Here is a 24925-nt window from a genome sequence, read left to right on the forward strand (position 1 = left end):
AGTGACAGTTTTATGTTAATTAGATTAATTTGTTTCAGCTCTGCACACTTTTTAGGTATTTAAAGTTGAGTTTTTTGCATGTTTTTTTATATATTTCACTGTAAATGTAAAGAACACCTCTTTTACTTTTATAAATGCATTTGACAGTTTCAGTTACTGAGTTACTTTTAAGAGGAAGGTTTTACACAGTTACATATTAAACCAGTGGTTTAAGACAGTGTGTTGTCAGGTTCCCACTTTATTTACAAAAGGACTGCATATGTTATAAATCATTCATTCAGCACCATCTATTTTAGTATTCTCCTGGTAATAAAACTGCATGAAATGACATTTATCAGCCTCCTGCTGATTGAAACATGTTACCTGATATTCTTAATAATTTGCATGTTTTTCAAGCAGTATTGCAGTAATATTCATTTGAATCAATGTTTTACTTTGTAACCATATACATGGTTAATGTTGTAGTCTGATGGCCAGTGTGACCTAACACAGATGGCGTCACCAGAATTCTTTTAATTCTAAACAAAGTCCAGAGTACAGCACACACTTTGTACATCCCTTCAAACAGGGAAGTTTGCATCTTAAAACATCATCCTAAAATATGTGTAACAATATAAAAGGTCTCGTTGGATTAAGCTGCTGTATTATAATAATTTTTGTTGTGAATACCAAAAAATACACAAAGGTGCAGGACCTCATTAAACAGCCAAGGGATCTGACATCCAATAAGGCAAAACTCAAAAGTTATATTGCAGTAATCAGGAGAGGATTTATTAAACAGCACAAAAGTCTTGGTATTTCCACATGTACACAAAATCATAAATATCCCCAAAAAAAACAAAGTTCCACCCTCCTTCTGTTACTAGGAACCAAGTCATTGTCATTTCAATGCAATAAGCCAGGTTATATAAGCAACATATTTATAAACCATTTACATTTGAACTGAACGATCAACAGTATTAAGACACAGATGTTAGACACTCTGTGGAGTCAAAACCAAAAGCATGTTGTTTCAATTATTCCTGGTTATTGTAGAATATACAAAAACGGAACCCTACTCAGCCTAATGTGCTATTTTAGGTCTGTGTTCTAAAAATGTCTCTTTACACTAGTGTGTTTGGGAAACTTAAAAACTTCAACCCCTGCAAACAGAAAACAACTATTTATTTCTGTTTTCATGAAACATTTCTTTATAGTTCCAACTGATAAAACCGTGAAAGAACCAAACGCCATGAGGAACTATTTCTCCTGAATGGAGGCAACATCCAGTTGACAGCCCTGTGGGTTACTGGTCAGAACCCCAACACTCACATCCTCTGTGTGAAGAGCAGAAAAGTTGACTGAAATATGACTAAATAAACATGGCGTCCGACTTTAAGGCTTCGCTTGATTGTTTGGCGTTTCCGTCTAATCCTTCAGCTTTTCCAGGGCCAGGACACCTGAGCCAAGTTTCTCCTGTTTATGAAGGAACCGGTCATTTTTATCCTTCTATGTACATAGGGAGCTATTTTAAGCTACACTGTAGAGGTTCTCACAGCTCTAGAAATGTTTCAGAGAAAAAAACATCCACAATCCTAACAAACATTTTCAGAAAAGCATGAATCTGATCCAGATTGTGGCGGTTCCAGAAATGTGCCACTTTCCTGCAAATAAGATTCTTCACTGTAAGGAATGCTTCATTCCATCTCTAAATGGAAAGCTGTATTTTTTAGGGTGTGGACCTCAGTGTGTCAGTGGCTTAACAACTTTTTACCTTTTGATTGAACTTTATCAACACAGGTATGGGAGATCATTCCCAGCAACAACTTCCAAAGTAAATATGTGGTTTGTTAATCTAACTTGTCAAGAGTCTGGTGGACGGAGTGAATGAGTGAAATCTAACATCTTTGGTATTTTTCTGACATTTCTCCTTAATTATCTGCCAGTCCCGGCCGACCTGTGAGGACCTCTAATGTGTGGTTAAAATTTACTCCTATCATCAGACAGCGACCTCCTTTTGTTCTTTTTAATCCAAAGTCTCAACTAATATTAGACATAAACGAAAAGTTAGGGGACCAGATCAGCTGAATATGTAACTGTTACCTCTGTATGCATCAAACTACACTGTAACATTTCTAAACTCAGCTCTTGACTGATTCTACAGCAACTGTCAGTCTTAAAAACCTCAAGTAAAACCTCCATTAGCTTGGTGTCACACAAGGATTTAAAATTGGCCTTTAAAACTTTCAAAATATTTGACTGATGTTGGGGTTTAATTATAAACTTAAGTGGATTCATCTAGTTTCAGAGTAATATATTAGAAAATAGAAGCAAAATAAACGAGAACTCTTCCAAAGGAAAGAATGATGATGTTTAGGAATGAGAAATGAAATTTGATGAGAAATCTCAATTATTACTGCATTTTAAGGCCTCAACATGTCTGTTGCTCTGTCCTAAACCAACTCTGCAAGAGAGATCATGAAACACCAAAACAAAAATCATAAATCATCTTTGTCAAACACAGAAAGAAGCCATGACCAAACTGCACCAAGAAGATCTAGAGAGAAGAACATAAATAAATACATCTATTATTGAAAAGACTTCAGGGGTTACAATATTAAGGCAATGCAGTGGCATGTTCTTGCTGTATTCTCTCATGGATTTCTGGACATTTAAAAGAAAAAAAAAAGCAAAGATCACACTCAATTAAATAAATCATTATTTGCACTAAAAAAATCTTCAGGGTTTTTGCATCCACAATATTTGCCAGAGTGTTCTCTGCCTTCAGAGTGGCGCACAGACCCACCATCCTCACCAGACACCCTGCATTACTTCTACCAGGACCCCCCCCCCTCCCCATCCCATCCCTCACAGCAGACTGCAGCAGTACAACCTTGTTTGGAGCATTCTTACAGAGTAACCCTCCTTCTCATTTACAGTCAGTGCAATGCTCATGGTTGCGTCTTAATATAAAAAAAAAAATACAATCCCAGGGTTCGGGGCAGGTTACGTGGCTGGCACTGGGGGAAAAAGTGAAATAACTAAAATTTCAAATAAAAAAAACAAAAAACATTAGATGACAAAGGGGGAAGTAAGAAGGGGTTAAAAGACTGTGTGGTCCTGAGGATAGGTCACACCTCGCTCTAGTGAATGTAGGCTCTGTAGACTGCAGAGATATCGTTGTCCGACTGGTCCAGTGCCTTAGCCCTCTTATACACCTGCACAAGAACAGAAAGGTGTTTTGATTTAATTGCATATGCTTCTAAACGAACTGTTTCTACTGTGAAATGTGTCATATTCACTTGAATGAGCACTTTTGCAGGGTGGTGAGTTTATCTCACCGCTAGGATAATGTATAACCTTAGCATACCTCATTGGCAGCTGCAGCCATTGGGGTTGGATGGTTGGCCATGTCACCCATAGAGATGGCTAGCCTTAGGTCCTTCTGAATGTGTTTCAAATAGTAGTCTGGTTTAAAGTTGCCTTGTAAAATATCTGTAAGAGGCAAGACGACAAATGAGTTAATCGCTGACTTTGCCTGTTTCTAAGATCAGCTCAAACTGCAGCTTACTTTGGCATTTCTGGTCCACAAAGGTGCTGGCCATCTGGCCCTGACACAGGATGTCCAGGAAGGTCTGCTGAGACTGGCCAGTGGCCTGTGCCAGAGTTAGCCCCTCTGCAATGGTGGCCATGAAGCTGCCCTGAACCATGTTGAGGATCAGCATCATCCTTGCTGCATTCCCTGCTTCACCTTTAGAGCACACGTGAAATCAGAAATACGCAAAAAAAACAAAGCCACAACTTTTCTTTTAAAGTGGCACCAACACTGATCAGACTGATCAATGCATAAACATTAGGTGGAGGCATTTATGGACCAACAGTCTACTCTACGTACCCAGGAAAAATGAGGTCTTGCCCATGGCCTGGAAGCAGCTGCTGCAGTCCTCATAGACTGTTCTGTCACCAGCTGCCAGGATGACCAGCATCCCATCATTGGAGAGCTGCTGGCTTCCCGACACTGGAGCCTCTAGGAACCGGCCACCCCGTGACGTGATTACCTGATGTTTAAATATTAAATACTCAAAATGCTACATTTAAAGACACAGACATATTGAGGGTGGATCTGTTGGTGAATACCTGTGACAGTTCTGTGATGGTCTCTGGGTCGACGGTCGACATCTCCACGTAGCATTTGCCAGGCCTGATTCCCTGCAGCACTCCGCTGGGTCCCAAAACCAACTGCAGGGCAATACAAAGAAAGCTGATGATAACATAGGAAACTAGCTGTAATATAGGTCAGTCCAATTAAGCTATCTGTTTATCTTCTCCTTCGAGGGAAGGTAGAGCAGCTCTCTGATCTCAACATTGGCCCAATTATGAGCTCTTTCTGCAAAATACTAATAAACAGTGCAGCTTAGGAAAATCACTCGCCAAGATCAGCAAGCAAAAGTGCCTCTAGTAACACTGCTGACATGTCTTAATGCGGTAAAGTGAGAAGGATATTTATTGAAACACGAAACAGGACCTGAGATTTCTGTCAGATTATCGCTATGAGGTACATGTTGAACCACCCACTCATGAGTCACTGTTGCTGAGATGGTGTACTCACATCTCTGGCAGCCTTTGGATCAGACACACAGGAGAATGTTATATCACACATGGAAGCCACCTCTGCAGGAGTCCGGCCTAACCTGGCACCCTCCTGGATGAACAGGTCACACTGAAACACAGTGGGTCTGAGTCTTTACCAGCATACAAACACAACCCTGTGTATAGTTAGACTTCAGGAACCATTCCAGCCCAAATTGTAACATACAGATTCTATACCTTTTCTGCGGTGCGATTCCACACTGTGACCACATGACCCATTTTTAACAGGTTGGAAACTATGCCGCTGCCCATCAGCCCCAGACCAAGGAAGCCTATCCTGGAGGGCAAAAAAAATCAAAACATAAACAACATGACAAATGGCTCCTAAATGATCCACACAAATAAACAACACAAATCAGCTAGTGCAACCTAGGTGTGTCTGCTTTCAGCTATATTTAGTAAGTCATTGTGATAATGGTGTTCAGGGGGCTTTGTGTTAATACCTTTTATCTGTGGGTGTGATGCTGCCATTGATGGCTGTGCTGTCTGCTGCTTGGATAGATGTTGAGCCTGTGTCCTGCACAATCGAAAGCAACTCCGTCAATGTCACAATAACACGGCAAGTGTAACAGAACACGTTCCTGACATGTTGCCATTTAAAATACTACCGATCAAAATGTAAAGCAAATCAGTAAGCACAAAAATATAATATGCTAATTAAAGGTTGTTTGATTTGTTCATAACTTGAACTAAAATGAAGTAATTGCTTTACCTCTTCAATGATCTTCAGGCGCTTGCTAATGGGTTCCATTGATGATGCTGGCTGTGGGCAGAAGGGAAGCACACACATTAATATTGATATTAATCAGAAGACCAAAAAAACTGCCTTTATACATTGAATGTGAAGTAAGAGAGGTAAATATTAGAAACAACTAAATGTACAGATGCATGTTACGTCATATGTTGATGATAGTAATGCTTCCTCTTACCCTTTCGGACTGGCTGAGCAGGAAGTGATGAAAATGTGGGTCGTCCTTTGGAGGCTGCAAAACAAGAAGAGTTCAATGAGAGAGCATCATACTGATGTGTACTGTCCTAACAAGGAATAGCGTGCAGAAGCTCTTAAACCTACACCATCTATTTTGCCTAAACGACACATTTTTTGCAGCAGCTCCAGTGGCAGAATGAGGCAGTGTTGTTACGCTTCTAAGTTGAGAGCAGAAGTAGTCACTGCACCAAATCGACGGCAGCGTGAAAGGGTGAGTTGACACAGCAGAACACACTCCACACCCCTAAATACGCGACAAGTTACTGTTGAAAGAAAATCCAAACTGCAGTAAACAAATGTTTCATTTTCAAAAGTCTGCACCCCTCTAATAACCAATACCAATGATACCTGGCAGCCCCTCTTTAAGGTGGAGTAATAATAACCAAGGATAAAGCAAATAATTCTGTGGCAGCATCCAATCCATAAAGCCAGTCAATATCTGCTTCTCACAATGGAAGTGGAAACTGGGCACCACCAAAAGGAAGCTAGCTACATGCAAACCAACCCATTGAGCTTAATTTGAATTCACCCAGTCTGGATTTCCACAGCAGCAAAGTAAAACACAACTCAACAGGCCGTCATGTCCAGCTTGTCCAGCAGCAGAAGGTATGAGTGACTATACATAAATGAGCTGCACTGCACTAACAGCCAATATTCATCATATATTCAACATCTAAATACACCTATAGAGCGTACTCAACTGTAGGGATTTGGAAAATGTTTCAACTCCCATAAAGTCAAGCAGATATTGACCTAACTTGGATTTTGGGGTTGCTCTTTTTCATTACACACACACACACACACACAACTGGTGGGTAAACTGGCTTAAAACATGTCAACCCTGGTCCCAAGGAACAGGTTCTCAGGACTGCCAAAAATAAAGCAGGAAGCTGACCATCAAATTGTATTTTCAGCCTCCTTCTGAGCCTCTACGTAGAGAGCTGCTGACCATCCCAAGAACACACAAGCAAACAAACAGTCTGAGCAGTTTTAGAGTGAGCACCAAACAGGTCAGAAGGGAAAGGTCTGCAGTTGTTGGTGGATTAAAAGCCAAAGGTTAAGGTCAGGTAGAAGAACAGCAAGGCAAGGCAGGCTTGGTGGGAAGGGGTGGGGTTCACCTACACTGCTTTCCCAATTGAATCCTGAGCCAGGTCCAGCCCCCAGCCTCTCAATAGTGGACGGCTCGGGGTCAGAGTCAGTTAAGTCCTTAAGGAGGAAAGAGACACAGGTTCACCTTTAAATCAAAGGGTGAATTTGGCGAGGTCCATGTCTGCTCTAGTAGGGGATATTTCTCTGGTATGAAGGAGACAGTGTTGAGCACCAAATAAAGAACTCCAAACACCTAAACGTCACCTATTAGTACATGCATCTAATTCCTGGTTTGCTTGGTAGATGCATTCAGGGCACATGTTCTCAGATATAAAGATAAGGAAAACTGCAGGGAGATAAAAGTCTGAACTTCAGATAATCAGGTTGTCTAAACCTGGATTCTCATTCATTTTGCAAACCACATTTTAATGATAGGGAAATTGGTAGGAAACTGACCTTCTCAGAGGAGTCTTTCAGGGCACTCAGATCCTCATCATCTTCGTCCAGTATTTTCAGTGGCTTGTTGGGTGCCTTCTTTCCTTTCGACTCTCCTTTGCCATCTGAGTTCTGTCAAGAAATGGATCATAAATATAAGCTGCTGTTATTACAAGTCCAACAACTTGTTTTGAATCAACTAGACTGAATTTGACTTTTTAATTCCATCACAAAGTTCTTTCTCTTTCCCTCATTTTGTCAGACTGATATGGTTAAATTTCCTTTTGGCTGCACCAACTGTATTTCAACATGTAGCCTCCTGTGAATTATTGCCCTAGAAGTCAGTGCATGGAACATGTGCATCTGGTGCAATTAGTTTTTATTTGAGGAGGAAGAAATGCAGACTTTCCAGAAACCCTCAATCCATCACAAAGTGTCTGAGAGGACCCCCCACCCCCCAATCACCTGTTCTTTCCCCTTTGCTTTCTTCAAATAGTCTTCTACTGCGTCAACAGCCTGCTGGAATCGCTTTCCTTTGTTTATCTTAATCATCTCCTCTTTGTGGGGGTGGTAGGGCTTCAGTTGTTCTACTTTAATCCAGGCACTGGAGAGACACACACAGCAAATCTCAACACATGGAAGTGTGAAGTTAGTCAAAACATTAGCATGGTTGTGATGTACACTTACTGGTCTTCGGTTCCAAAGAATTTCACAAAGTGGCACTTTTTGCCTCTGGGCTTTTTCAGGTCCTTGGGAGGGCTCACTATCTGAAATGTGAGAATATGTTTTTTTGAAGCATTCATTGGTATAATGTTGTCACACAACAGGCCCCTGGTCATTCATCATTGCTTACCTTTCCTGGCCATGGTGGATAACGGCCGAGCTTCCCCCTGAAATAAGATTGCAATTTAGCTGTGATGTAAATCTAGCACATAGACATATTACAAAGCAGAGGAAGGATATCATTCAAAATTTGGCAACTTTTATAGTCAGTCTGTCCTTTTTATGCCTTCCTCTTTTAAGAATTTACTTTTGAAATCTTGCAGTACAGCACAATGGTTGCTCAGAGTTTGAGGCATGTTTGCCATTATGTCCTCAGAGGTCGTACACACTTTACATTTTTGTAGTGTTTCACAGACTGCACGTGGACGTTGAATATATAATTTTAACGCAACCCAAAGCAGCTTTTAGGCATTTAAAACAAGAAAAGGGATAAAGTGAGATGAAGGATTCAAGTCAACAACACTTGTGGAGCAACGTTGGTGAGAACACCACCGTGACGGACACCAACTGGTGTTACAGGGTGTCATGAGACAGACGGTATTTTCTACAAAAGTACACCACTTATCTTCTTCAGTTGACCTACATTCAACATCTGTACAGTCAATACAGTTTTAACGGTTGTCGTTTGCGGAGAAAGAGTCGTTACAGTTAACACGGAAGCCGAAAAGATTCAGAGCTAACGTTATATCCGCTTATAAGCTACGGCGCTAGCAAAGCTCGTCACAGACCAAAACATTTCGGCAACACGAGAAATGAAAACTATTTGGGGAAGCTTTACGAACAAACACATCGGCGAAAAAATGTAAATAATATAAGGCAACTTTTCACCCGTGAAACACTCTCATGTTAAGGTCTAAACATTATTCTGTAAGCTAGCTGTTAGCTAACGACGGCTGCTGGCTGAGTCAGCTCGGTTAGCAATTTGTTTGGGTTGACCATCAACTAACCTAGTACGAGAACACTTCCATTTATAACGTTTGTTTAAAACCAACAACATACACTACTGTTCGACTAACTCATAAGAAACTACTTTGTGCGCAGAATGCAAAAAACAGAGCGTGTTTAAACAGTATTTAAGGTTTTCTCACCACACTAGGTCCCCGATCCTCAAATGCACAGTCGCCATCTTACAACTTTAATAAAACGTCGCACTGAATGAGAGGAAAAGACAACACACACCCACTAATCACATGTGAGGACAAACCCTTCCTCCCTATGCAACATCCGCAGCTCTGTTTATTATTACTTTACATGATTTCAAGAACACTTTTCTACCGTAATATAGCATAGTATATAATATATGGTAATTTTAAACACAACTAAAGACTGTAGAAAACAGAACTAAACACAAATAAAAATACCTTGTGTCAGAAACTCTGCATGCCTCAAACAAATATACTTAACTGGTATCATGATTCATATTATATTTACAATGAATAATTGATTAAATGTCTTTTTAAACTGTAAGAGAGCCATGCAAAACTAAGTCCGTGTGCATCAATGTTGAGCTCTAATAGGACGTACTGCCACCTGTTGGTGGGAGTACTGCAGTACACCATCTCTACCTACCCTAAATATGAAGGGAAATGCTTGGAGAATCCCTTTTAAATGCTTATCACTCTAGTTTACAAGAATATAATATATAAAATTAAACAAAGGGTCTCACTATAAAAATATAGTAAATAAAAGGTGAATTATACCAAAAAACACACACCATTCTCAGTTTGATTTGACTTTTATTGAAGCTTGCAGAGCACACGTAAGTTAACCCAAGAAGACCACCATAAATACAATAACATTTTGTACCTTTAATCATTGCAATGACAACATCAAATCACAGATATGTTCTGAACCCTAATACCTAGAAATTAAAGCTCAAGCGAGCAAATGTTTCCTATGACATCATGTGTTATGTAGATGGCTGTAACCATAGTATAGCATATTTATTCTTTTTTTTATTCCAGTACCAGCAAACTGAATATGCATAATAAATACACAGTGCATTTAGGATACATTGGATAGGCAAAAGTACAAAATAAGGCCATGTCACCACAGCATTAAAGTCAAGAGTGGGAGTAATGAAAAGCTCTGACAGGTTAAAACAAGTTAAATCTCTTAGAATCAAATGTTAGAATTGTCATGGGTTTTTGCCCGACACCATTACACCAAACTCCTGGATGGAGATTTCTTTTTTGTTGTACTGATCAAGCTGGCGCTGTGTGATGTGCCCGAGACGCAAGGCGTCGTCTATGGAGAACTTTTTCCCCGACTTTCTGTCGTGAAGAACAGAGGATTCTCCTTTAGGACCTTTGACTGTGATCTCTTCCCAGTCACACTCCTGGCTCTGCAGGTTAACAAACATCTTCCAGTCGATCAGGCCGAGCCTGTAGGCCTCCTCTGGTCGCATCTCTTTGCCTGTATCAGGATCAATAACTACAATAGATCTGCGGAGGTGGCTTTCCCTCTGTTCCCTCTTCATTCTCACTGCTGCCAGGCTCTTCTGAAGCTTCTCGATCTCGTCATCCTTCATGCCTGTAATGCCCCTCAGCTCGGCGAGTTCCCTCTGCAGTGAATCAAGCCTCAACTCCAAGTTCTTCCCATCCTCTCTTGGTGCGGTCTCTGTGATAAGGTGAGTCTCCTTGGTGGTGATCTCAATCTCAGACCGAAGCTTGCGGATATCATTCTGTAGCCTTTGTACCTCTTGCTGCAGGCGGCTGTTTTCATCACGCATGTGGTCAAGTTCCTTTGTAGACTTGGTATTTGAGAACTCCATCTCAGAAAGCTTAGAAGTGATGGAGGAAAACTCTATGTCAAGTTCTCGCCGTCTTCGTTTCTCATCTTCCAGAGTTCTCCTCAGGTTCTCAATTTCGAGTTCAGCCTCTGGGTCACGCTCAACTTGGACTTTCTCAGTGCGGACAACTCTCTCCTTCACATCCATCTTCTCCAGGGTGAGCTGCTGCTGGATGAGGACATTCATCTCTTTCTCAAGCAGCGTGCGTTTGTGCTTCTCTTCCTCCAGCTGTAGTCTGAGGATGGCGTGTTCCTTCTCTTGTTGGGGATCCTGCTGCAGGACTACCTTCTGTTTGACGGTCACCTTCTCACGGTTTTCTTTGTCACGGATCTCCAGCTCATGAAGTCTGACCCTAAGCCTTTGGATCTCCAATTCTGCCTCACGCCTTGCCTTCCGCTCACGATCCAGTTCCTCCAGCTGCAGATCCAGGTCAGCCTTTTGCCTCTGCAGTTGTTGCAGCTCTGTTTTCAGGCTGTCCTTCAGTTTTTGCTCGCTGTTGATGTTCTGTAAGAAGCTCTGACACTCTGACTTGAGGAGAGGATCTTCTTCCACCTTGACCACTTCTTGCTGAACAATCTTCTCACGGATCTGAGACAGATCTATCTTCCGTAGTCTGATCTTATCTTCCTGGGCTGAACGTTCTCTCTCCAGGTCAAGGCGTTTCGTCTGCTCATCAGCCAGCTTCCTCTTCAGACTCTCAATCTCTTCCTTTGTCTTGGGATCTTCTCTGTATTGCAAAACTTCATTGACCACCTCTTTTGTCTGCACCTGGGGTTTGGTTGCCTTCCATCTTTCAATTTCATCACGGAGCTGGCGAATTTCCATCTCAGATTTCTCAGTCTGATGGGTCTTGTCCACAATTTCATTGCGAAGTTTCTCCAGCTCTCTTTCAGTCACCGGGTCTGTCTTGTACTTGATTACTTCTTTGATGATCTCTTTGACCTCCACTTGAGGTCCTCTGTTTCTCAGCATGGTCAGCTCATCCTGCAGTGACCTGAGATGGAGTTCTGCATCTTTATACCTTCTTTGGTGCTCTACAAGTTCAAGGCGGAGGTTGGCCACCTCATTCTCGGCCTTGGGGTCGGGGCGGACAATCTCCCGCACTTTCTCCTGAATAACAACCTTGGACTTCTCCTCTTCTAGACTGGAAATTTTCCTCTGGAGATCAGCCCTCTCCCGCTGTGATGATCTTCGCTTGCTCTTCTCATCTTCAAACTGCCTCCTGAGGTTTTCCACCTCTCTTTCAAAGGCTACATCTTTCTCTACTTTCAGGACCTCCTTGATGGATATCTTCTCCTCTGCAATGGCCTTCTCCTTCTCTAGCCTTCTGAGCTTATCCTGCAGAAACTGCAGCTCATCCTCCAGCTGCTTTCTGTTGTCTACTTCCTTCTGTTTCCTGTCCAGGAGCACTCTGTACTCAGCTTCAAGTTTAGGGTCATTCTGGACTTTGATCACCTCCTCTTCAGTGATCACCTCCTGTTCCTTGTTCTTTTCTTCAGCCAAGAGTGTCACCTGCTTTTGTATCTCAATCAGCTGGTTGTCTCTCATCAGCTTCTGCCTTCTGAGCTCTTCCAGTTCATCCCGAAGCCTGCGAACCTCCTCCTCCTGACCACGATCTCTCTCTATACGCAAGACTTCCTTCACCGTGTACTGCTGTGCACCCTCTCTAAGCTCAGTCTCAAGGCCGCGCAGCTTCAACTTTAGAACCTCAAGGTCGTTCTCCAGAACGTGGGTAGAGCGGCGCTCCTCTGACAGTTTCTGCTGGACTTTGTGGACTTCCTCATCCAGCTGGGGGTCTGCAACTTTTTTAATCAACTCCTTCTTGACAATTGTGTCCTGGGGCTTTTGTCCCTCAAGGACATAAATGTCAGTCTGAATGGTTTGGATTTCCTTTTCTAGCAGCTCCCTCCTTTGGATCTCGTCTTCCAGCTGCTTCCTGACTCTCCATGATTCTTCTCCTGGGGCTGCAGCATTGACTGACTTCACATTTGTGGCCTGGACCATAGGGATCTCAGGTTGCTATAGATGAAAAAAATGTTTATTAACACCATTGTTTAATAATGTTTATGTTATAACTTTTTATCATGTCAGAATATTTCACCTGGTTGAGAAGACTTTGGGCAAACTCAAGATTCTGCAGCCTTTGCTTGTTCACTGCATTCACCTCAGTAAACTTTGCCTCAATAGCAGCTTCCTGCAAACAAAAACACGTTCATTTCTGTGTTACAGCAGTCTTTCACTACGGGTCTGTAGTTTATATTGCAAGCAATTCAACTGAAAAATAAACCTTTTTTCATCTGATACGTTTCTATTAGAATCAAAGTGGACCTCACCTCTGCCTTCACTGTCAGTGCAGGTGACTCCAGTCTGCTCCTCTTGTATGTCTGAGGAACAAGTCCATCCTCAAGGTCAAGGATAGATCTAAACTTCTCAGTTTCAGTCTCATAGTCCTGCAAATGAGAAACAGTCAGTAAAAAGAAAATCACTGAACCTTTATCTCTTTGAAAAATCAAAGAAAGCAACATGTCTCACCTTGACAGCTTGTTGGTAAAGTTGGCCATTTTTGGAGACATTGTTCAAGTCTGACTCCTTGCGAGCAATGTCAGACAGCAAGTTCTGTAAAAAGGAGTGTTTTGTTATGACACTGACCACACCAAGAAGTATGTAGAGCATAAATTGTCTTGTTGCTTGTTCTCCTTCTTACCCTCTGATTCTTAAGCTTGGTCTCTACTTGTCTCACGTCATCAGTTTCACGGGGCTCGTAGTTTGGGACCCGAGACAGCCAGTTGTTCAGATTGTCATAATCATTGCGGTAGTTGTTGTATGACATCTTGGCTTTCTGCAAACTCTGAGACCTGCAACACACAGGAAAAATAAATTGGAGATATTTTTAAAAAATCATTGACGCACATATCTTTGATAACTTCTTCAATAACACTCTTCAAAATATCTTACCTGGCGTCTATCTGCCTGTTGAGGTTGTTGTAGCGCTTGTTGAGTTTCTGGACGTCAGCTTCCTGCCTTTCGATATCAGGGCAGTGCTCGTGGAATTTAGTTGCCATGTTGTCGCAGCTACTTTTAGCCAAGCGGAGGTTCTGCTCTGTCTCAGCAATTGTGGACCTCTGGGATCTCAGATCTGATCCAATATCCTGTCAGGGAAGCAACAGAGACAAACTGAGTGCACGTAATAATACGGTGTCATAACATTTTACACTGTCATTAACAAATTGAAGAGAATTCAAATGTCAGAGCCATCTTACTGCAAGCTCCCGCTGTGTTTTCTCCAGTGAGGAGATGTCGGCTGGAGCTACCTCCTCCCTGGCTAACTTGTTCTCATAGGTGGACAGTAAAGTCTTTCCATTTTGAAGTGATGTCTCCAGCTGATTGGAATTCTTCAATCTAAAACAAAAGACAGTTATTAGGTTTTAAACATATTCAAACCAGTTCTAAACCCTTTACAACAGAAAACATGTAAGGGATCCTACTTCTCCTGAGAGCCCTGAAGAAGCTGCTCAACTTTGGTGTACTTCTTGTTTGTCTCATCCACCTTGCTGTGAAGCTGAGGTGCACTGGCACAACCTGGGTTTGAGGCCAAGAAGCTCTTTGCTTCCTGCACCTTAGAGGTCTTCTCTGGTTCAATCTTAGTGACAGCTGCAGCAATGTCCTGGAAAAAAAATGTTGTGGTTGATGAGCTGAACAGGGCAAAGGAAAATAGATACTGTGAGAAATAAACAACGAGTCATTACCTTCATTTCCTGCAGACGGTCAGCACTATCCTGCAGTGGCCTATTCTGCTCCAGCGGTGGGCGCACTAGAGTATAAATGGATTTCTCCTGTTTGTCCAGGTCACTGACAACTTTATCCAGACCGGCCATCAGCTGGCGGCACTGCTGTTCCTGCTTGTCTGTGGCAGCACACGATCATACAAAACATTACAAGCTGAGCAAAAAATTATTGGTGCTAGTCCAGCACGATTAAGGGTGTGTTGATGTGTCCTGTACCTGAAGTCCCACCCGACTTCTTCAGCTCATCAAAGCGTTTCAGCAAAGTGGTTTTGCTGCCTGACATCTTCTTCTGGACGGCTTTTTGCTGGCTCACCAGGCTGCAAGTGTACAATAAAAACCCACACTGTTACAGCTGGGATACAGTGGGATAAAATGTGATGAGTTCCGTTTCTTTTTTACACACTCACTTATCAGAGATCGCCACAGACTCTGGGTCGGTGGGGGGGATCATGAAGCAGACGGCCGGAGCTGTGAGTTTATGTCCAGCTGCGTCCTTCACGTCCCATTTGGCCCCATTATTCCGGAGCAGAGTGTACCTCTCCCCACGCAAAATCTGCCCCTGTGCACATCCAAAAGTTACATTAGTCATCTGTTACTGGGTCACAAACATAGCTTAAACAATCTAAGAGAATCATTTAATGACATTCTATTTGTGATTATTATTTGGGGTTTTTTGCCATTGTTTGTACATTCAGTTCATGTTTGCATGCACAGCTAAAAGTTAAGATGACGGATCACCACACACCATGTGTTACCTACACCAGGGACATTTCAATGCTATTAATTGCATGCGGCCAATGACAAAAACCTTAAATTAACAGACAGCCTAAACACAAAAATCTTTGCTGCGCCTAAGCTGAAGAGCTCCATAGGCTCTTTGTACTTCTCCAAAATCCTCTGTGCTCTGATCCCCAGGGGTTTTAAATAAGATACCCAGGCTGAGTCTCAGACAGGGCTCTCTTTTGATGGGATTTGAATACATTATGCTGAAAAACCCTTAAGTTACAGTATTTACAAAAAAAAGGAGAGTGAGGGAACATCCTGGGATTAGAGCACTGAGAGGCATAAAAAAAACTCAAGCTTCATCAGGTTTATGGAATAATTTCCCCAAAGCTTGGTCCACTTCATGTTTGAGGGCGTTGCCGTGGTAAGTCAAACACAGTGACGCACACAACAACAGTAAAAAATCTACACATACTCAGGCGGAAGAGATGGTGTTAATGTTAAGGAAGCACGTCTTTGTTTACAGTTTGTATGTATGCAGAGTTATCTCTGTAGGTTTTATGATTATTGACTACTGCCACCTGGTGCTCGTAACATACATGTTAACATGCTGCTGCAGTATTTCCAGCGTGTTGTGTTGTGGTGTAGTGTAGTCTTTTAAAATCACTGTACTTACCTCATCTGTGTCAAACTCACACAGGGCTTCAACGGGCAGCAGCTTCTGGGGTGTTTCTCTGCGGTACTTGAGAGGCAGAACCTGCAGGCTGCGTTTCTGAAGGGCCTTGACCCGCTCATCAAAGTGGTCCATGGCCTTAGTTTGGTCCTACACACACAGACAGAGGAGTATATTTTCAGTGTAGTGGAGAAGGGTTGTTGTGATGTCTGTTGTAATGCATTGTCAGATTAACAAATCCTCACATCCAGCTCTCTGATGAGTCCCTCCATCTGATACACATCTTTGAACTCTGGGTTGTACTTCTGGTTGACCTCGGTCTCCAGTCGCTTCAACAGGTCCTGAGTGTCACGAGCCTCCTTGTGGTACTGTATATACACAAAAACTGTGAGCTTTTCCTGTTTATCAGCGTCTGTGTGTGTATTTTCACATCATGTGTCTGCTGCATCGAACCTTTTGGTACTCATCCATGTGTTTCAGGTGGTTCTCCTCACAGATGAGAAGGTTCAGGTACTCCTTCCAGTCAGCGTGGACTGCCTCCATGTGAGCCTGAGAACGATGGGGAAGCACATGTTAAGAAAGAAGAACAGGCCCTTGGAATGGATGGGCCTGTTGGATGGATGGGCATGTACCTCAATCACATTTTTCCCTGGATGCTCAGCAGCGATCAGGTTCTCTCCATCGTCATTCAGCTTGGTGATGGTGGCCTCCTTAGACTCCAGACATTTACTGATGAAGTTCTGTTCCAGAGAGTACACTGTTAGCTTCCATTCCCTGTATGCACTGAGTCTCACTGCAGTTTGTTTTTATATGTGATGTATGTGTGAGTTGCCTAGCTACCTCATACTGCCTCTGGCGAGCGCGGTAGTCCAGGTTGGTGTCGCTCCAGTCGTAGTTGATCCTCTCCTCTGCCTGCTGGTCCATCCAGTACAGCTCATTGGTGCAGCGCTGCATGTAGTCCCGAAGACTCAGCAGGTTGCGCTGACGTTCGCCGGAGCTGGCCTAAATGAGGTAAGTAAATACTCAGAGCCGCGACCAAGTAATATGCTATTTATCAACATTATGTAATAACATAGAGAGTTTAATGACGGGTATTCCCAGGACATGTCAGGTGTTATGCTAACCAAAAGCCTAAAGGCATGTGTGCTGCTAAGAGATGCAGGAAGCACAGTCTACACGTCTGTTGGCTTAGACAATAAAAATGTGTCAGTGTATTACCAGCAGTTTGTTGTACTTCATCTGGAGGCCGCTGATGTATTCCTATAGAAACAAAGAAAACATGATGAGGGTCATGCCACAGAGGACCTTCACTGCCTCACTTTACTGTTACTACACTCCGACTCTTCAGAATTGTGTTTCTACCTTGTCTCCTTTTGTGGAGATGAGAGGAGCCAGTGCCTCCACCTCGCTGTGGAAGATGTTGTGTTCTTCCACCTCGTTCTCCACACTTGGCAGGTCCTGGCCAAAACCCTTGTTGTTCAGGTTATCCTGGACAAAAAAAAGACCCATCAGTCAACGGTGTCATGTGTTTCCTTTACAAATGACACCTTTCTGAGTGCAGGTATGTTTCTTACCAGTTTCTCATCCATCATGTTGCCCCAGTTGATGCTAGGCACCCCCTCTGTGCGAGTCAGGTGGTAGATCCGGTCATGGTCCTCTCTCAGCTTCATCACTCTTTCACGTAGCTGCCTCATGCTGAACACACACAAGCAGGTAATATAAATTAAATTCATTTAAAAAGCAATTTTAAGTATAAAACTGATCCAAATACTTAATGACATTCTTTTGTCGTTCTGTATTCAAGCAAGTCCTTTGTTAATATTGATCAGGAGCATTGCAGGTAGTTCCACTCCCTCAGTGTTTATCTTTTTTAATCAGGTCTTTGTTAGCAACCAGTCTGCATCTCTGTGCTGGCCACACCTAAGCCAGTTTTTCCGGCTGTATTATTATTTTAGTGCAAACTACTAAGATTTATGTACAGAACATTTTTGAATTTATTTTACAATTAAAAAAAAAATGCAAAGCAGAAGTAATTAAGCACAAAGCAATTTATGAACTTTGTCACTAGAATAAACATTTGACTACTCATCAATGAATGTTTTGTTCGTGTAGTGCTGGCACTAGTATATTGCATTTGACTTAAAGATATTGTAGTTTAGATATTTTGTTATTGTCCCAAACTACTGACAAAACGACTTACTCCTGCTGTATCATCTCAGCCTGTGGATGCTGGAGGCGCTTGGCGTTGGCGGCGTCGTCGTCCAGGCTTTTGAGCAGTTCAAGAGAGTTCAAGATTCTCTTGTTGGTGTCATCCTGGTACAGCGGCTGCTTTCCCTCATTGATCTTACTCACATCCTGCAGGCAAACACATCAGATACAAGTTTACAACAAACCTGTTTGCAGCCTGAAGGCTAAAATGTGGGGCAAGAAAGTCCACAAATACATTCTTGGAAAGTAAGCCGGTAATGATGTTGTATGTTGCTAGGTAAATGTGATCTTATATTGTGTATTATTAGCTTCAAATACAACATAATCTGCTTAGTTAGCAGCTGAAGATGCTAAGAGGAAATACAATCTGTGGTCTTATCTTGTAGTTTATTAGCATTATCATTTATTATTTTAAATATATTAAAAACACATTAGCATTAGATATTAGACCATACCTTGTTGAGGTTCTGCTCAACATCATAGATGTTCTTCTCCACTTTATCAGCATTCTTCTGCAGCTTCTCAATCAGAGTGCTGAGTTCTGTGGAGGGTGCCCTGGAAAATAAACAGAAACATGAATGGAAATACGTTTCTCCCTAAAATGCTTCTTTACAGGACAAACTGAAGGTGGCACTAAAGACACATTATCTCTCTTAGGCTGCTTTAATAGGGGAAAAAACATAGCTCCTGTGGTTTGACTTAGTTCCAAAAGTCAAAGTGAATTGGAACCTCATGCACCATGCTGCTACATCTACTACCTCATAACAGAGACACTGTTTTATGAGGCAGTTTTATAGGCATTAATGATGTGATATCATAGTTCGACTGACTGTATTTAACGTGTAATTTATTCTGGGATCTTCATACCAAGAGGGTGACTCAGAGGATTTCTCTGGGAATCATAATACACCAACAATGCCAGCAGTGGATCTGACTGACTGGATGAAAATCAACAGTAACAGCTTACCGGTGGTATTGTTTGAATTACTGGCATGCATCAACAGGCCTGGGATTACAGTCAGAGAAAATGCTGCTGATATGATTTCTTTAAATTTCTACACACTTATAACTCTAATATACAAATATTGACAATAATATCCCACAGGTTGTGTTAAATAGTCCTTTAAACACACAAGTAATCAGATCAACCACCCTTTAAAATGTTCTGGTTGTGTTTGTGTGAGCGTGACAGAAGAGACTGTGTCTGTCAATTCAAATCCACACACCATCACTTCACACACACCCACCCATGCACATCCACCCATTCACCGTTTTGTACACAATTGCATAACGCCTGCTGGATACACACATCGACTGAAATTGAAAACTAGTCGTGTTTTTTTTATTTTTTTTTATATGAAATAGTGAAGAGAACAAGTTGGAACTGGTGGCATGCCGTCAAGTTCTGCAGAAGAAGGCAATCATTTGTTGAGGCCCACACCCGAGGGGGATTTCTGTCGTGTTCGAACACAATGTTACAAACACGTGCAGCTCTCTTTTCTCACTGAAACTTTCCCTTTCTCTTGTAGGCCTCCTAAATCAATGAATCTGAAATGGCTCAGCCCTCACCGTGCTCAGTGCTGTTTCCCTTCATAATCTTGAACGAGTACCAGCGCTGCTTTGAGGGCAGGAAAATGCAACCAGGTGTAAACTAATGTTGGTCATCAGTAATCCCATCATAGCCAGCAGCAGATATATTTTGACTCCTGCTGCTCTGTGGCGTTTTGTGCTGTAAACACATTTCCACCTTAACCCAGTAAAGCTCACTGGCACTATTTCAGTGTTGTGTTGTTTTCTGAGGAAAGAACTGGCACCGGACCATTAGCTTGAGAAACACAACTCACGTGTTTCCACACGGAGCGGGTCAAATTAGAACCAGAACTCTCCGGCACTACATCATAGAGGGTGTGGAGGGCTTGTTTCTGTCATTGAACATCACAACAATAACACAGCCCTGCCCCCTCTCAAGAGCCCGCCGCACATGTGAGAGGACGGACATTTAAGTTCTTACATCATAGTTGTTTTTTCAGTCAAAGGACTCAGCTCCTCCTTTATTGATTTTGCCTTTCTCAGTGTTGATTGTTTGTGTGAACCAACATGATGCCAGAAGTTTCGACTACAGTCACGGACATGCAGTGCAGCAAATGAGCAGCATCTGCCGAGACAAGTTTGCTGTCATTTCTGGTTGCACCGCTTGTGTAGCAGTTTCACCCGGGGTGGGGCTCAAGCTGCTCCCACACACCCACATGAGTGGGTGTATCTATGAGAACGCTGGATCACCACTCCTCGAGCTAACCCAAGGACCTTTCTTCACCACTGGTATGAGGACATGCTCTGTGCCCCTGTAGAGCAGACACGTCCCCAAAAAGCAGGTGTACAACCAGACAACAACCAGGTCCCCACAACATCAACAATACTTGGATGACACACACATGCATACATTGTGATTTGAATGCTTGTAGCATTAATGTTTTTGTGTGTTTGTAATGTTTTTGTCCAATAACCGGAAGGTTGGTGGTTCAATCCCAACTCCTCCCAAGTCACTGTTGTGTGTCCTTGGGCAAGGCACTTTACCCGCATAGCCTCCAGTGTACTCACTGGTGTATGGCACTCTTTGCTGGGCTGCCTTAATAAAGGTTTCTTAATTAATTCAAGCTCTAATCCTCGGCTGGTTAGCCTATGTGTTGCAGCCATCTTGTGCTATAGCTCTGCTGACAGCTCATCAGATACATAAGGAGCTGTATGATGAGGGTGTAGCTGCATTTTTAGGATTCCACTAGTGTCTGATGGTCATTATCGGGGCACCACATTGTTCAGCAGAGATTACAATGATGATGTATGATGAGGACTGATATTTCACTTCAAATAAATAGCATTTCACTGCACAGTTCACAGACAATCAGATAAAACGTCTTCTTACAGGCAGGCGGGAGAGTGTCAGGAACACAGGCTAGCACTGAGAAACACATTTGGTGTTCAACACCATAGGCTGTTATTTTTGAGGCCCTCCTGATGCCCTTACTGAGTGACGGGAAGCATTTGTTCCCTGCTATCTTTAAACGTCTCCCTCCCTCAAAGGAACTAGCGATGATTAAATAAACTAACTTCAGGGCAAAATAATCTGAGAGGTGTACAGCAGGCTGGGCGAACCCGACAGTAAAACAATACGGGGTGGTTCCAGCGATCATGGGAGAGGCTGCGAGCAATTCCTCAAACACTGATCTTTCTAAGGAGCGCAGGGGAATACTTATCAAACCAGTTACTACAACTTTACAGCACAGCTTATCAGCCACACCCTCGCTGCTGGAGTTAAAGCTCACATTATGCAATAATCTGTAGGTTTTCTGCCTTTTCTGCCATTGATCACACACACAACACATCCAATTTTACATTTTGCATGTCGGTAGGTTCATTATAAGTCATAAGTCAAGAAATTAGTGAAATTTAGAAAAGTAAAGACTTTACAAACTTTATGTGCACACAATGAAATAATTACATATCAATATTTCTATGTTTTAATTCTTTGAACACAATAAAGTTAGCAAGAAAGATTTGGGAGGGGTCACTTTAAACTGGAGATTTTTTTAAATTAGCAGTTTAGGACAAACCACAGGTGTCAGTTATATAATCCTGGTACTGTACACCGTGATGAAAGCTGCTGGTCTGTGAAGAAGGACCTACCTACTCTGTATTTGACTTGATTTAAATAAAGTTCGGTTGAGCAGTCAAACAGAAACATGATGTTTTATATAAAACTGATTTTAAATCATTGTAAACTTAACTCTTAGCATGTAATCAAGCCAGCATATTGACAACTCACTGTTTTAACTACTTCTGAGGTTTACCCTAACCTGGTCACTTTAAATGGACACTTTTTGGGCGAAGTTCGGCAGAACTCTTGTTTAGCACACAGAGCACAGCTAACAGAACCGGCTGACGTCACAGACCGCTGTATGGAGGTTTACTCACGCTGGCTTCGGCTGCGTTATAATGGTGGATTTGCTCTTCTTCTTGAACATGGTGACAGGTCACCTGTCAGCGGTTTCCGTCAATAATAAAGCAGGTCCTCCGTGTGCCCCGCTCGCTCCAGCTGCACAGTGCGCGTGTGTGTCGTCCTGCAGTAGATATTTCCACACACACACACACACACACACTTCTGAATGTCAGAGTTCTGCTTTCCTCCTGTAGCCGACCTGCGACACTGGACTGGACTCCTCCACCTGCTCACTTGTAGTCCTCTCTGAGCCTGCCGTACCTGTCAGCCGAGCACAGGACAGGTGTGGTCACGCCGAGGAAAGCCCCGCCCCCTCCCGCTGCCCCGCTCACACGCGCGCGTACGCACACGTGCACGCGCGTGTTTATTAATGAAAAATGTAAATTACAAAATTAAACACCCACACAAGTTGAATTCAATCGTAAAAAAATATGAGGAAAAGCTGCACACACACAAAAAAACATGCAAACAAATGTAAAAACCATGTAAAACAGGGTGTGACAGCACACATGAGGACAGTGCAGAGTATAAATGAGGGGCGGTCAGTGTGCTGCAGGACAAAAAAGCACATAATGGAATATAATATTTAATGCAGTTTATTAACATGTAGCCTGTAGTATGACATGGAAACGCCCTTGGGGTGTATGTGTGGGCGGGCGGGGCGGAGGTGTGTCAGCCACCAGCTGAACCAGTCAGACTCCTACTGTGTGTGTGTGTGTGTGTGTGAGACTGACAAAATAAAAGAATTGAGGAGCTGATGCTGAGATATCTCACTGCATACATGCACTTTCATTAGAAGCTGCTAATATATATATATATATATATATCATATTATTTTGTGTTTTAGGACACTTCCACTCTCTTTTGGTTAAGGCACAAAGATACTTGGTTAGGTTTGAAAAAAGATTTTGGTATCTACAATCGTATTTTATGATAAAATATAGCCTATCTTTTCAAAATATGACGCTTTAAAGCTCAGAGAATGCCTTATGACTCTCTATCCTCTGTCTTTATCCTGGTTTTGGGAAAAGGGGGGGGGGTGTTTCAGTGATGCATTATGGTTTATTAGTCCAGCTTCATGTCTGTGCTCCTGTCCTGCATGTTTTAGTCAGCTGTTTTAAACACTGTTAGAAAATAACGACTTTCTTTAAATGACACATTCCTTCATTAAAGCAGCGGTGCAGTGTTTTCATGTCTGAAATCCAGTTTCATCTTTTACCTGTCGTAACATGCGCTGCAGCCCTTTCTGAGTTATTTTCCATGAGGTGTTATTGACACTCTGAACACGGCCTCCTGATAATCACTGGCTTGTGTCTGTTTTTCTCCTCTCCTCATTTAACGCTGTGTGAGGATTGCTACAGAGCGGCAGTTCTCTTCAAACACAGTCATTGTTTTCATCCCACTGCTGGAATGAAGCAGTGTCATTCAACAGCTGGGCTGACGGCCATGACCTCTCAACCGTGGAAGTAAAGGTTGTTATCAGCTAGAAGGAGGATGTGATCCCACACAATGATATGTGTGTGTGTGTGTGTGTGTGCTTCCATGTTCTTTTAGGAAACCAAAAGTTCAGTGTTGTGTTGTTTCTTCTTTCCCCCTCCATGAAACCCAGTAAAACATTTCTACCTCTAACATTACAGGTGCCAGCTGCACTGTAAAAAACAGTGGGTCTCTATTATCCAATAAAATTCAACAGAACACCTTGCACTGTAAAACTTCAGTCGAATCATCTGTCATGTTTTAACCGAATTTTAAGTTATTTTCAAAATTCTTTAAATGTCTATATTGTGTTACCACTTAAAAATGAGCTCTGATTGTTAGTGTTTTAACATACATGATGCTAACAAACACCATGAGCTAGCCTTACTTTCTTTATGTGTTGCAGCTAGGCTAGCAAAACCAAAAACCCAGACTCAGACATGGGAGGCAGAGCCCATGGTAAACAGAGTTTATTTAGAGACAATGTAAACTACATAATGTGCTGGGCTGTGGACACAAGCTTCAGGCTTTAGTAGTTAGCTGAGAACCCTGGTCTAAGGAGAAGGGAACCTGTTGAAGGGGAGCTGGGTAGAGAGGGGATCCAGGAAGCTGGGGGGGGGGGGTGTCCAAACGTGAACCAAGAGTCATCCAAACAAACTGCAGCCACACTAAGACTGGAGTTATTATATTGAAAACAGTGCATGCAACAACAACAAAAAACTGGTCTGCAGGGTCTGCAGGTGCAAGGTCAACATTCTGACAACATGGTGGTGGCAGGAGAGATTGATTACCATTGGAGGCGTGCAGGTGACGGGACTCTGCTCAGGCTCCGGGGCACTTGTCTCCAAACTCTTGCAATTATGCATGAACCAATACACAAGGAAGGACAGAAGGTGGCTGCAGGCAAGGAGAGAAGGAAGGAGGCTGTGACAGTGTGCTTAAAACTTACCAAAGTCAGTAGTGATGGTTTTCTCACAGATATGGCCAACAGTAAGCCTGCATTATTCACAATAAGCACAGCAGATCACACCAGATTTCTGCATGGATATACTTACATAACAATAACTAAACTGGAAAGCCGACGAGGGGGAAACTCCTGCGAGGACCCACGGGGCTTTGCTCTTATTCAACGGACAATAACATCTGCAATAAAGGAAGTGACACATGCATTAAAAATGCATTGTCTCATTCACGGGGATGGTTGTAATTTTGTCCTCAAGGAGGTTCGGGAGGTGGGGGTGTCAGTACGGCAGTTTAAAGTGTCATCAGTTTCAACACTAACAGTATACGGACAGTTCACCAGGCCGTGTGCTTATCTCACGCTGCGTCATCAGCAGGTAGCGGTGATACT

The 24925-nt window shown here is 42.6% G+C and overlaps 2 protein-coding genes across 2 annotated transcripts; both read right to left on the reverse strand.

The window, feature by feature from the left end:
* Positions 1-2371: 2371 nt before the first annotated feature.
* Positions 2372-9116, reverse strand: glyr1 (glyoxylate reductase 1 homolog (Arabidopsis)). Its single transcript, XM_028412217.1, has 16 exons — positions 9013-9116; positions 7995-8031; positions 7829-7908; positions 7607-7745; positions 7163-7273; positions 6740-6823; positions 5559-5612; positions 5342-5392; positions 5073-5146; positions 4807-4906; positions 4589-4699; positions 4117-4218; positions 3875-4037; positions 3551-3730; positions 3350-3474; positions 2372-3197 (listed from the first exon to the last, which is right to left on the reverse strand). Exons 1-16 carry the CDS (start codon positions 9048-9050, stop codon positions 3123-3125), a joined length of 1524 nt encoding a protein of 507 aa, XP_028268018.1. The 5' UTR covers positions 9051-9116; the 3' UTR covers positions 2372-3122.
* Positions 9117-9823: 707 nt separating this feature from the next.
* Positions 9824-22354, reverse strand: ppl (periplakin). The gene is made up of 22 exons (XM_028411566.1): positions 22074-22354; positions 18560-18659; positions 18097-18251; positions 17471-17591; positions 17259-17384; positions 17115-17156; positions 16737-16898; positions 16529-16636; positions 16350-16445; positions 16142-16264; positions 15900-16046; positions 14908-15059; positions 14717-14817; positions 14462-14619; positions 14201-14379; positions 13976-14114; positions 13671-13864; positions 13420-13570; positions 13248-13331; positions 13049-13165; positions 12817-12909; positions 9824-12734 (listed from the first exon to the last, which is right to left on the reverse strand). The coding sequence occupies exons 1-22, from the start codon at positions 22121-22123 to the stop codon at positions 10062-10064; spliced, it is 5271 nt and encodes a 1756-aa protein (XP_028267367.1). The 5' UTR covers positions 22124-22354; the 3' UTR covers positions 9824-10061.
* Positions 22355-24925: the final 2571 nt, after the last annotated feature.

This window comes from Parambassis ranga, chromosome 8 (assembly GCF_900634625.1).
Source record: "Parambassis ranga chromosome 8, fParRan2.1, whole genome shotgun sequence".
In the NCBI taxonomy this organism is placed as follows: domain Eukaryota; kingdom Metazoa; phylum Chordata; class Actinopteri; family Ambassidae; genus Parambassis; species Parambassis ranga.

Bases quoted from the DNA above. Each gene is read 5' to 3' on its own strand.
- ppl (XM_028411566.1), bottom strand. From the start codon at position 22,123: ATGTTCAAGAAGAAGAGCAAATCCACCATTATAACGCAGCCGAAGCCA. The intron at 18,660-22,073 runs GTGAGTAAACCT...TTTATTTTCCAG, and splicing joins ATAACGCAGCCGAAGCCAGC to GGCACCCTCCACAGAACTCA. The intron at 18,252-18,559 runs GTATGGTCTAAT...GTTTGCCTGCAG, and splicing joins TTGAGCAGAACCTCAACAAG to GATGTGAGTAAGATCAATGA.
- glyr1 (XM_028412217.1), bottom strand. From the start codon at position 9,050: ATGGCGACTGTGCATTTGAGGATCGGGGACCTAGTGTG. The intron at 7,746-7,828 runs GTAAGTGTACAT...GTGTCTCTCCAG, and splicing joins TTCTTTGGAACCGAAGACCA to TGCCTGGATTAAAGTAGAAC. The intron at 3,475-3,550 runs GTAAGCTGCAGT...TGCCTCTTACAG, and splicing joins TGTGGACCAGAAATGCCAAA to ATATTTTACAAGGCAACTTT.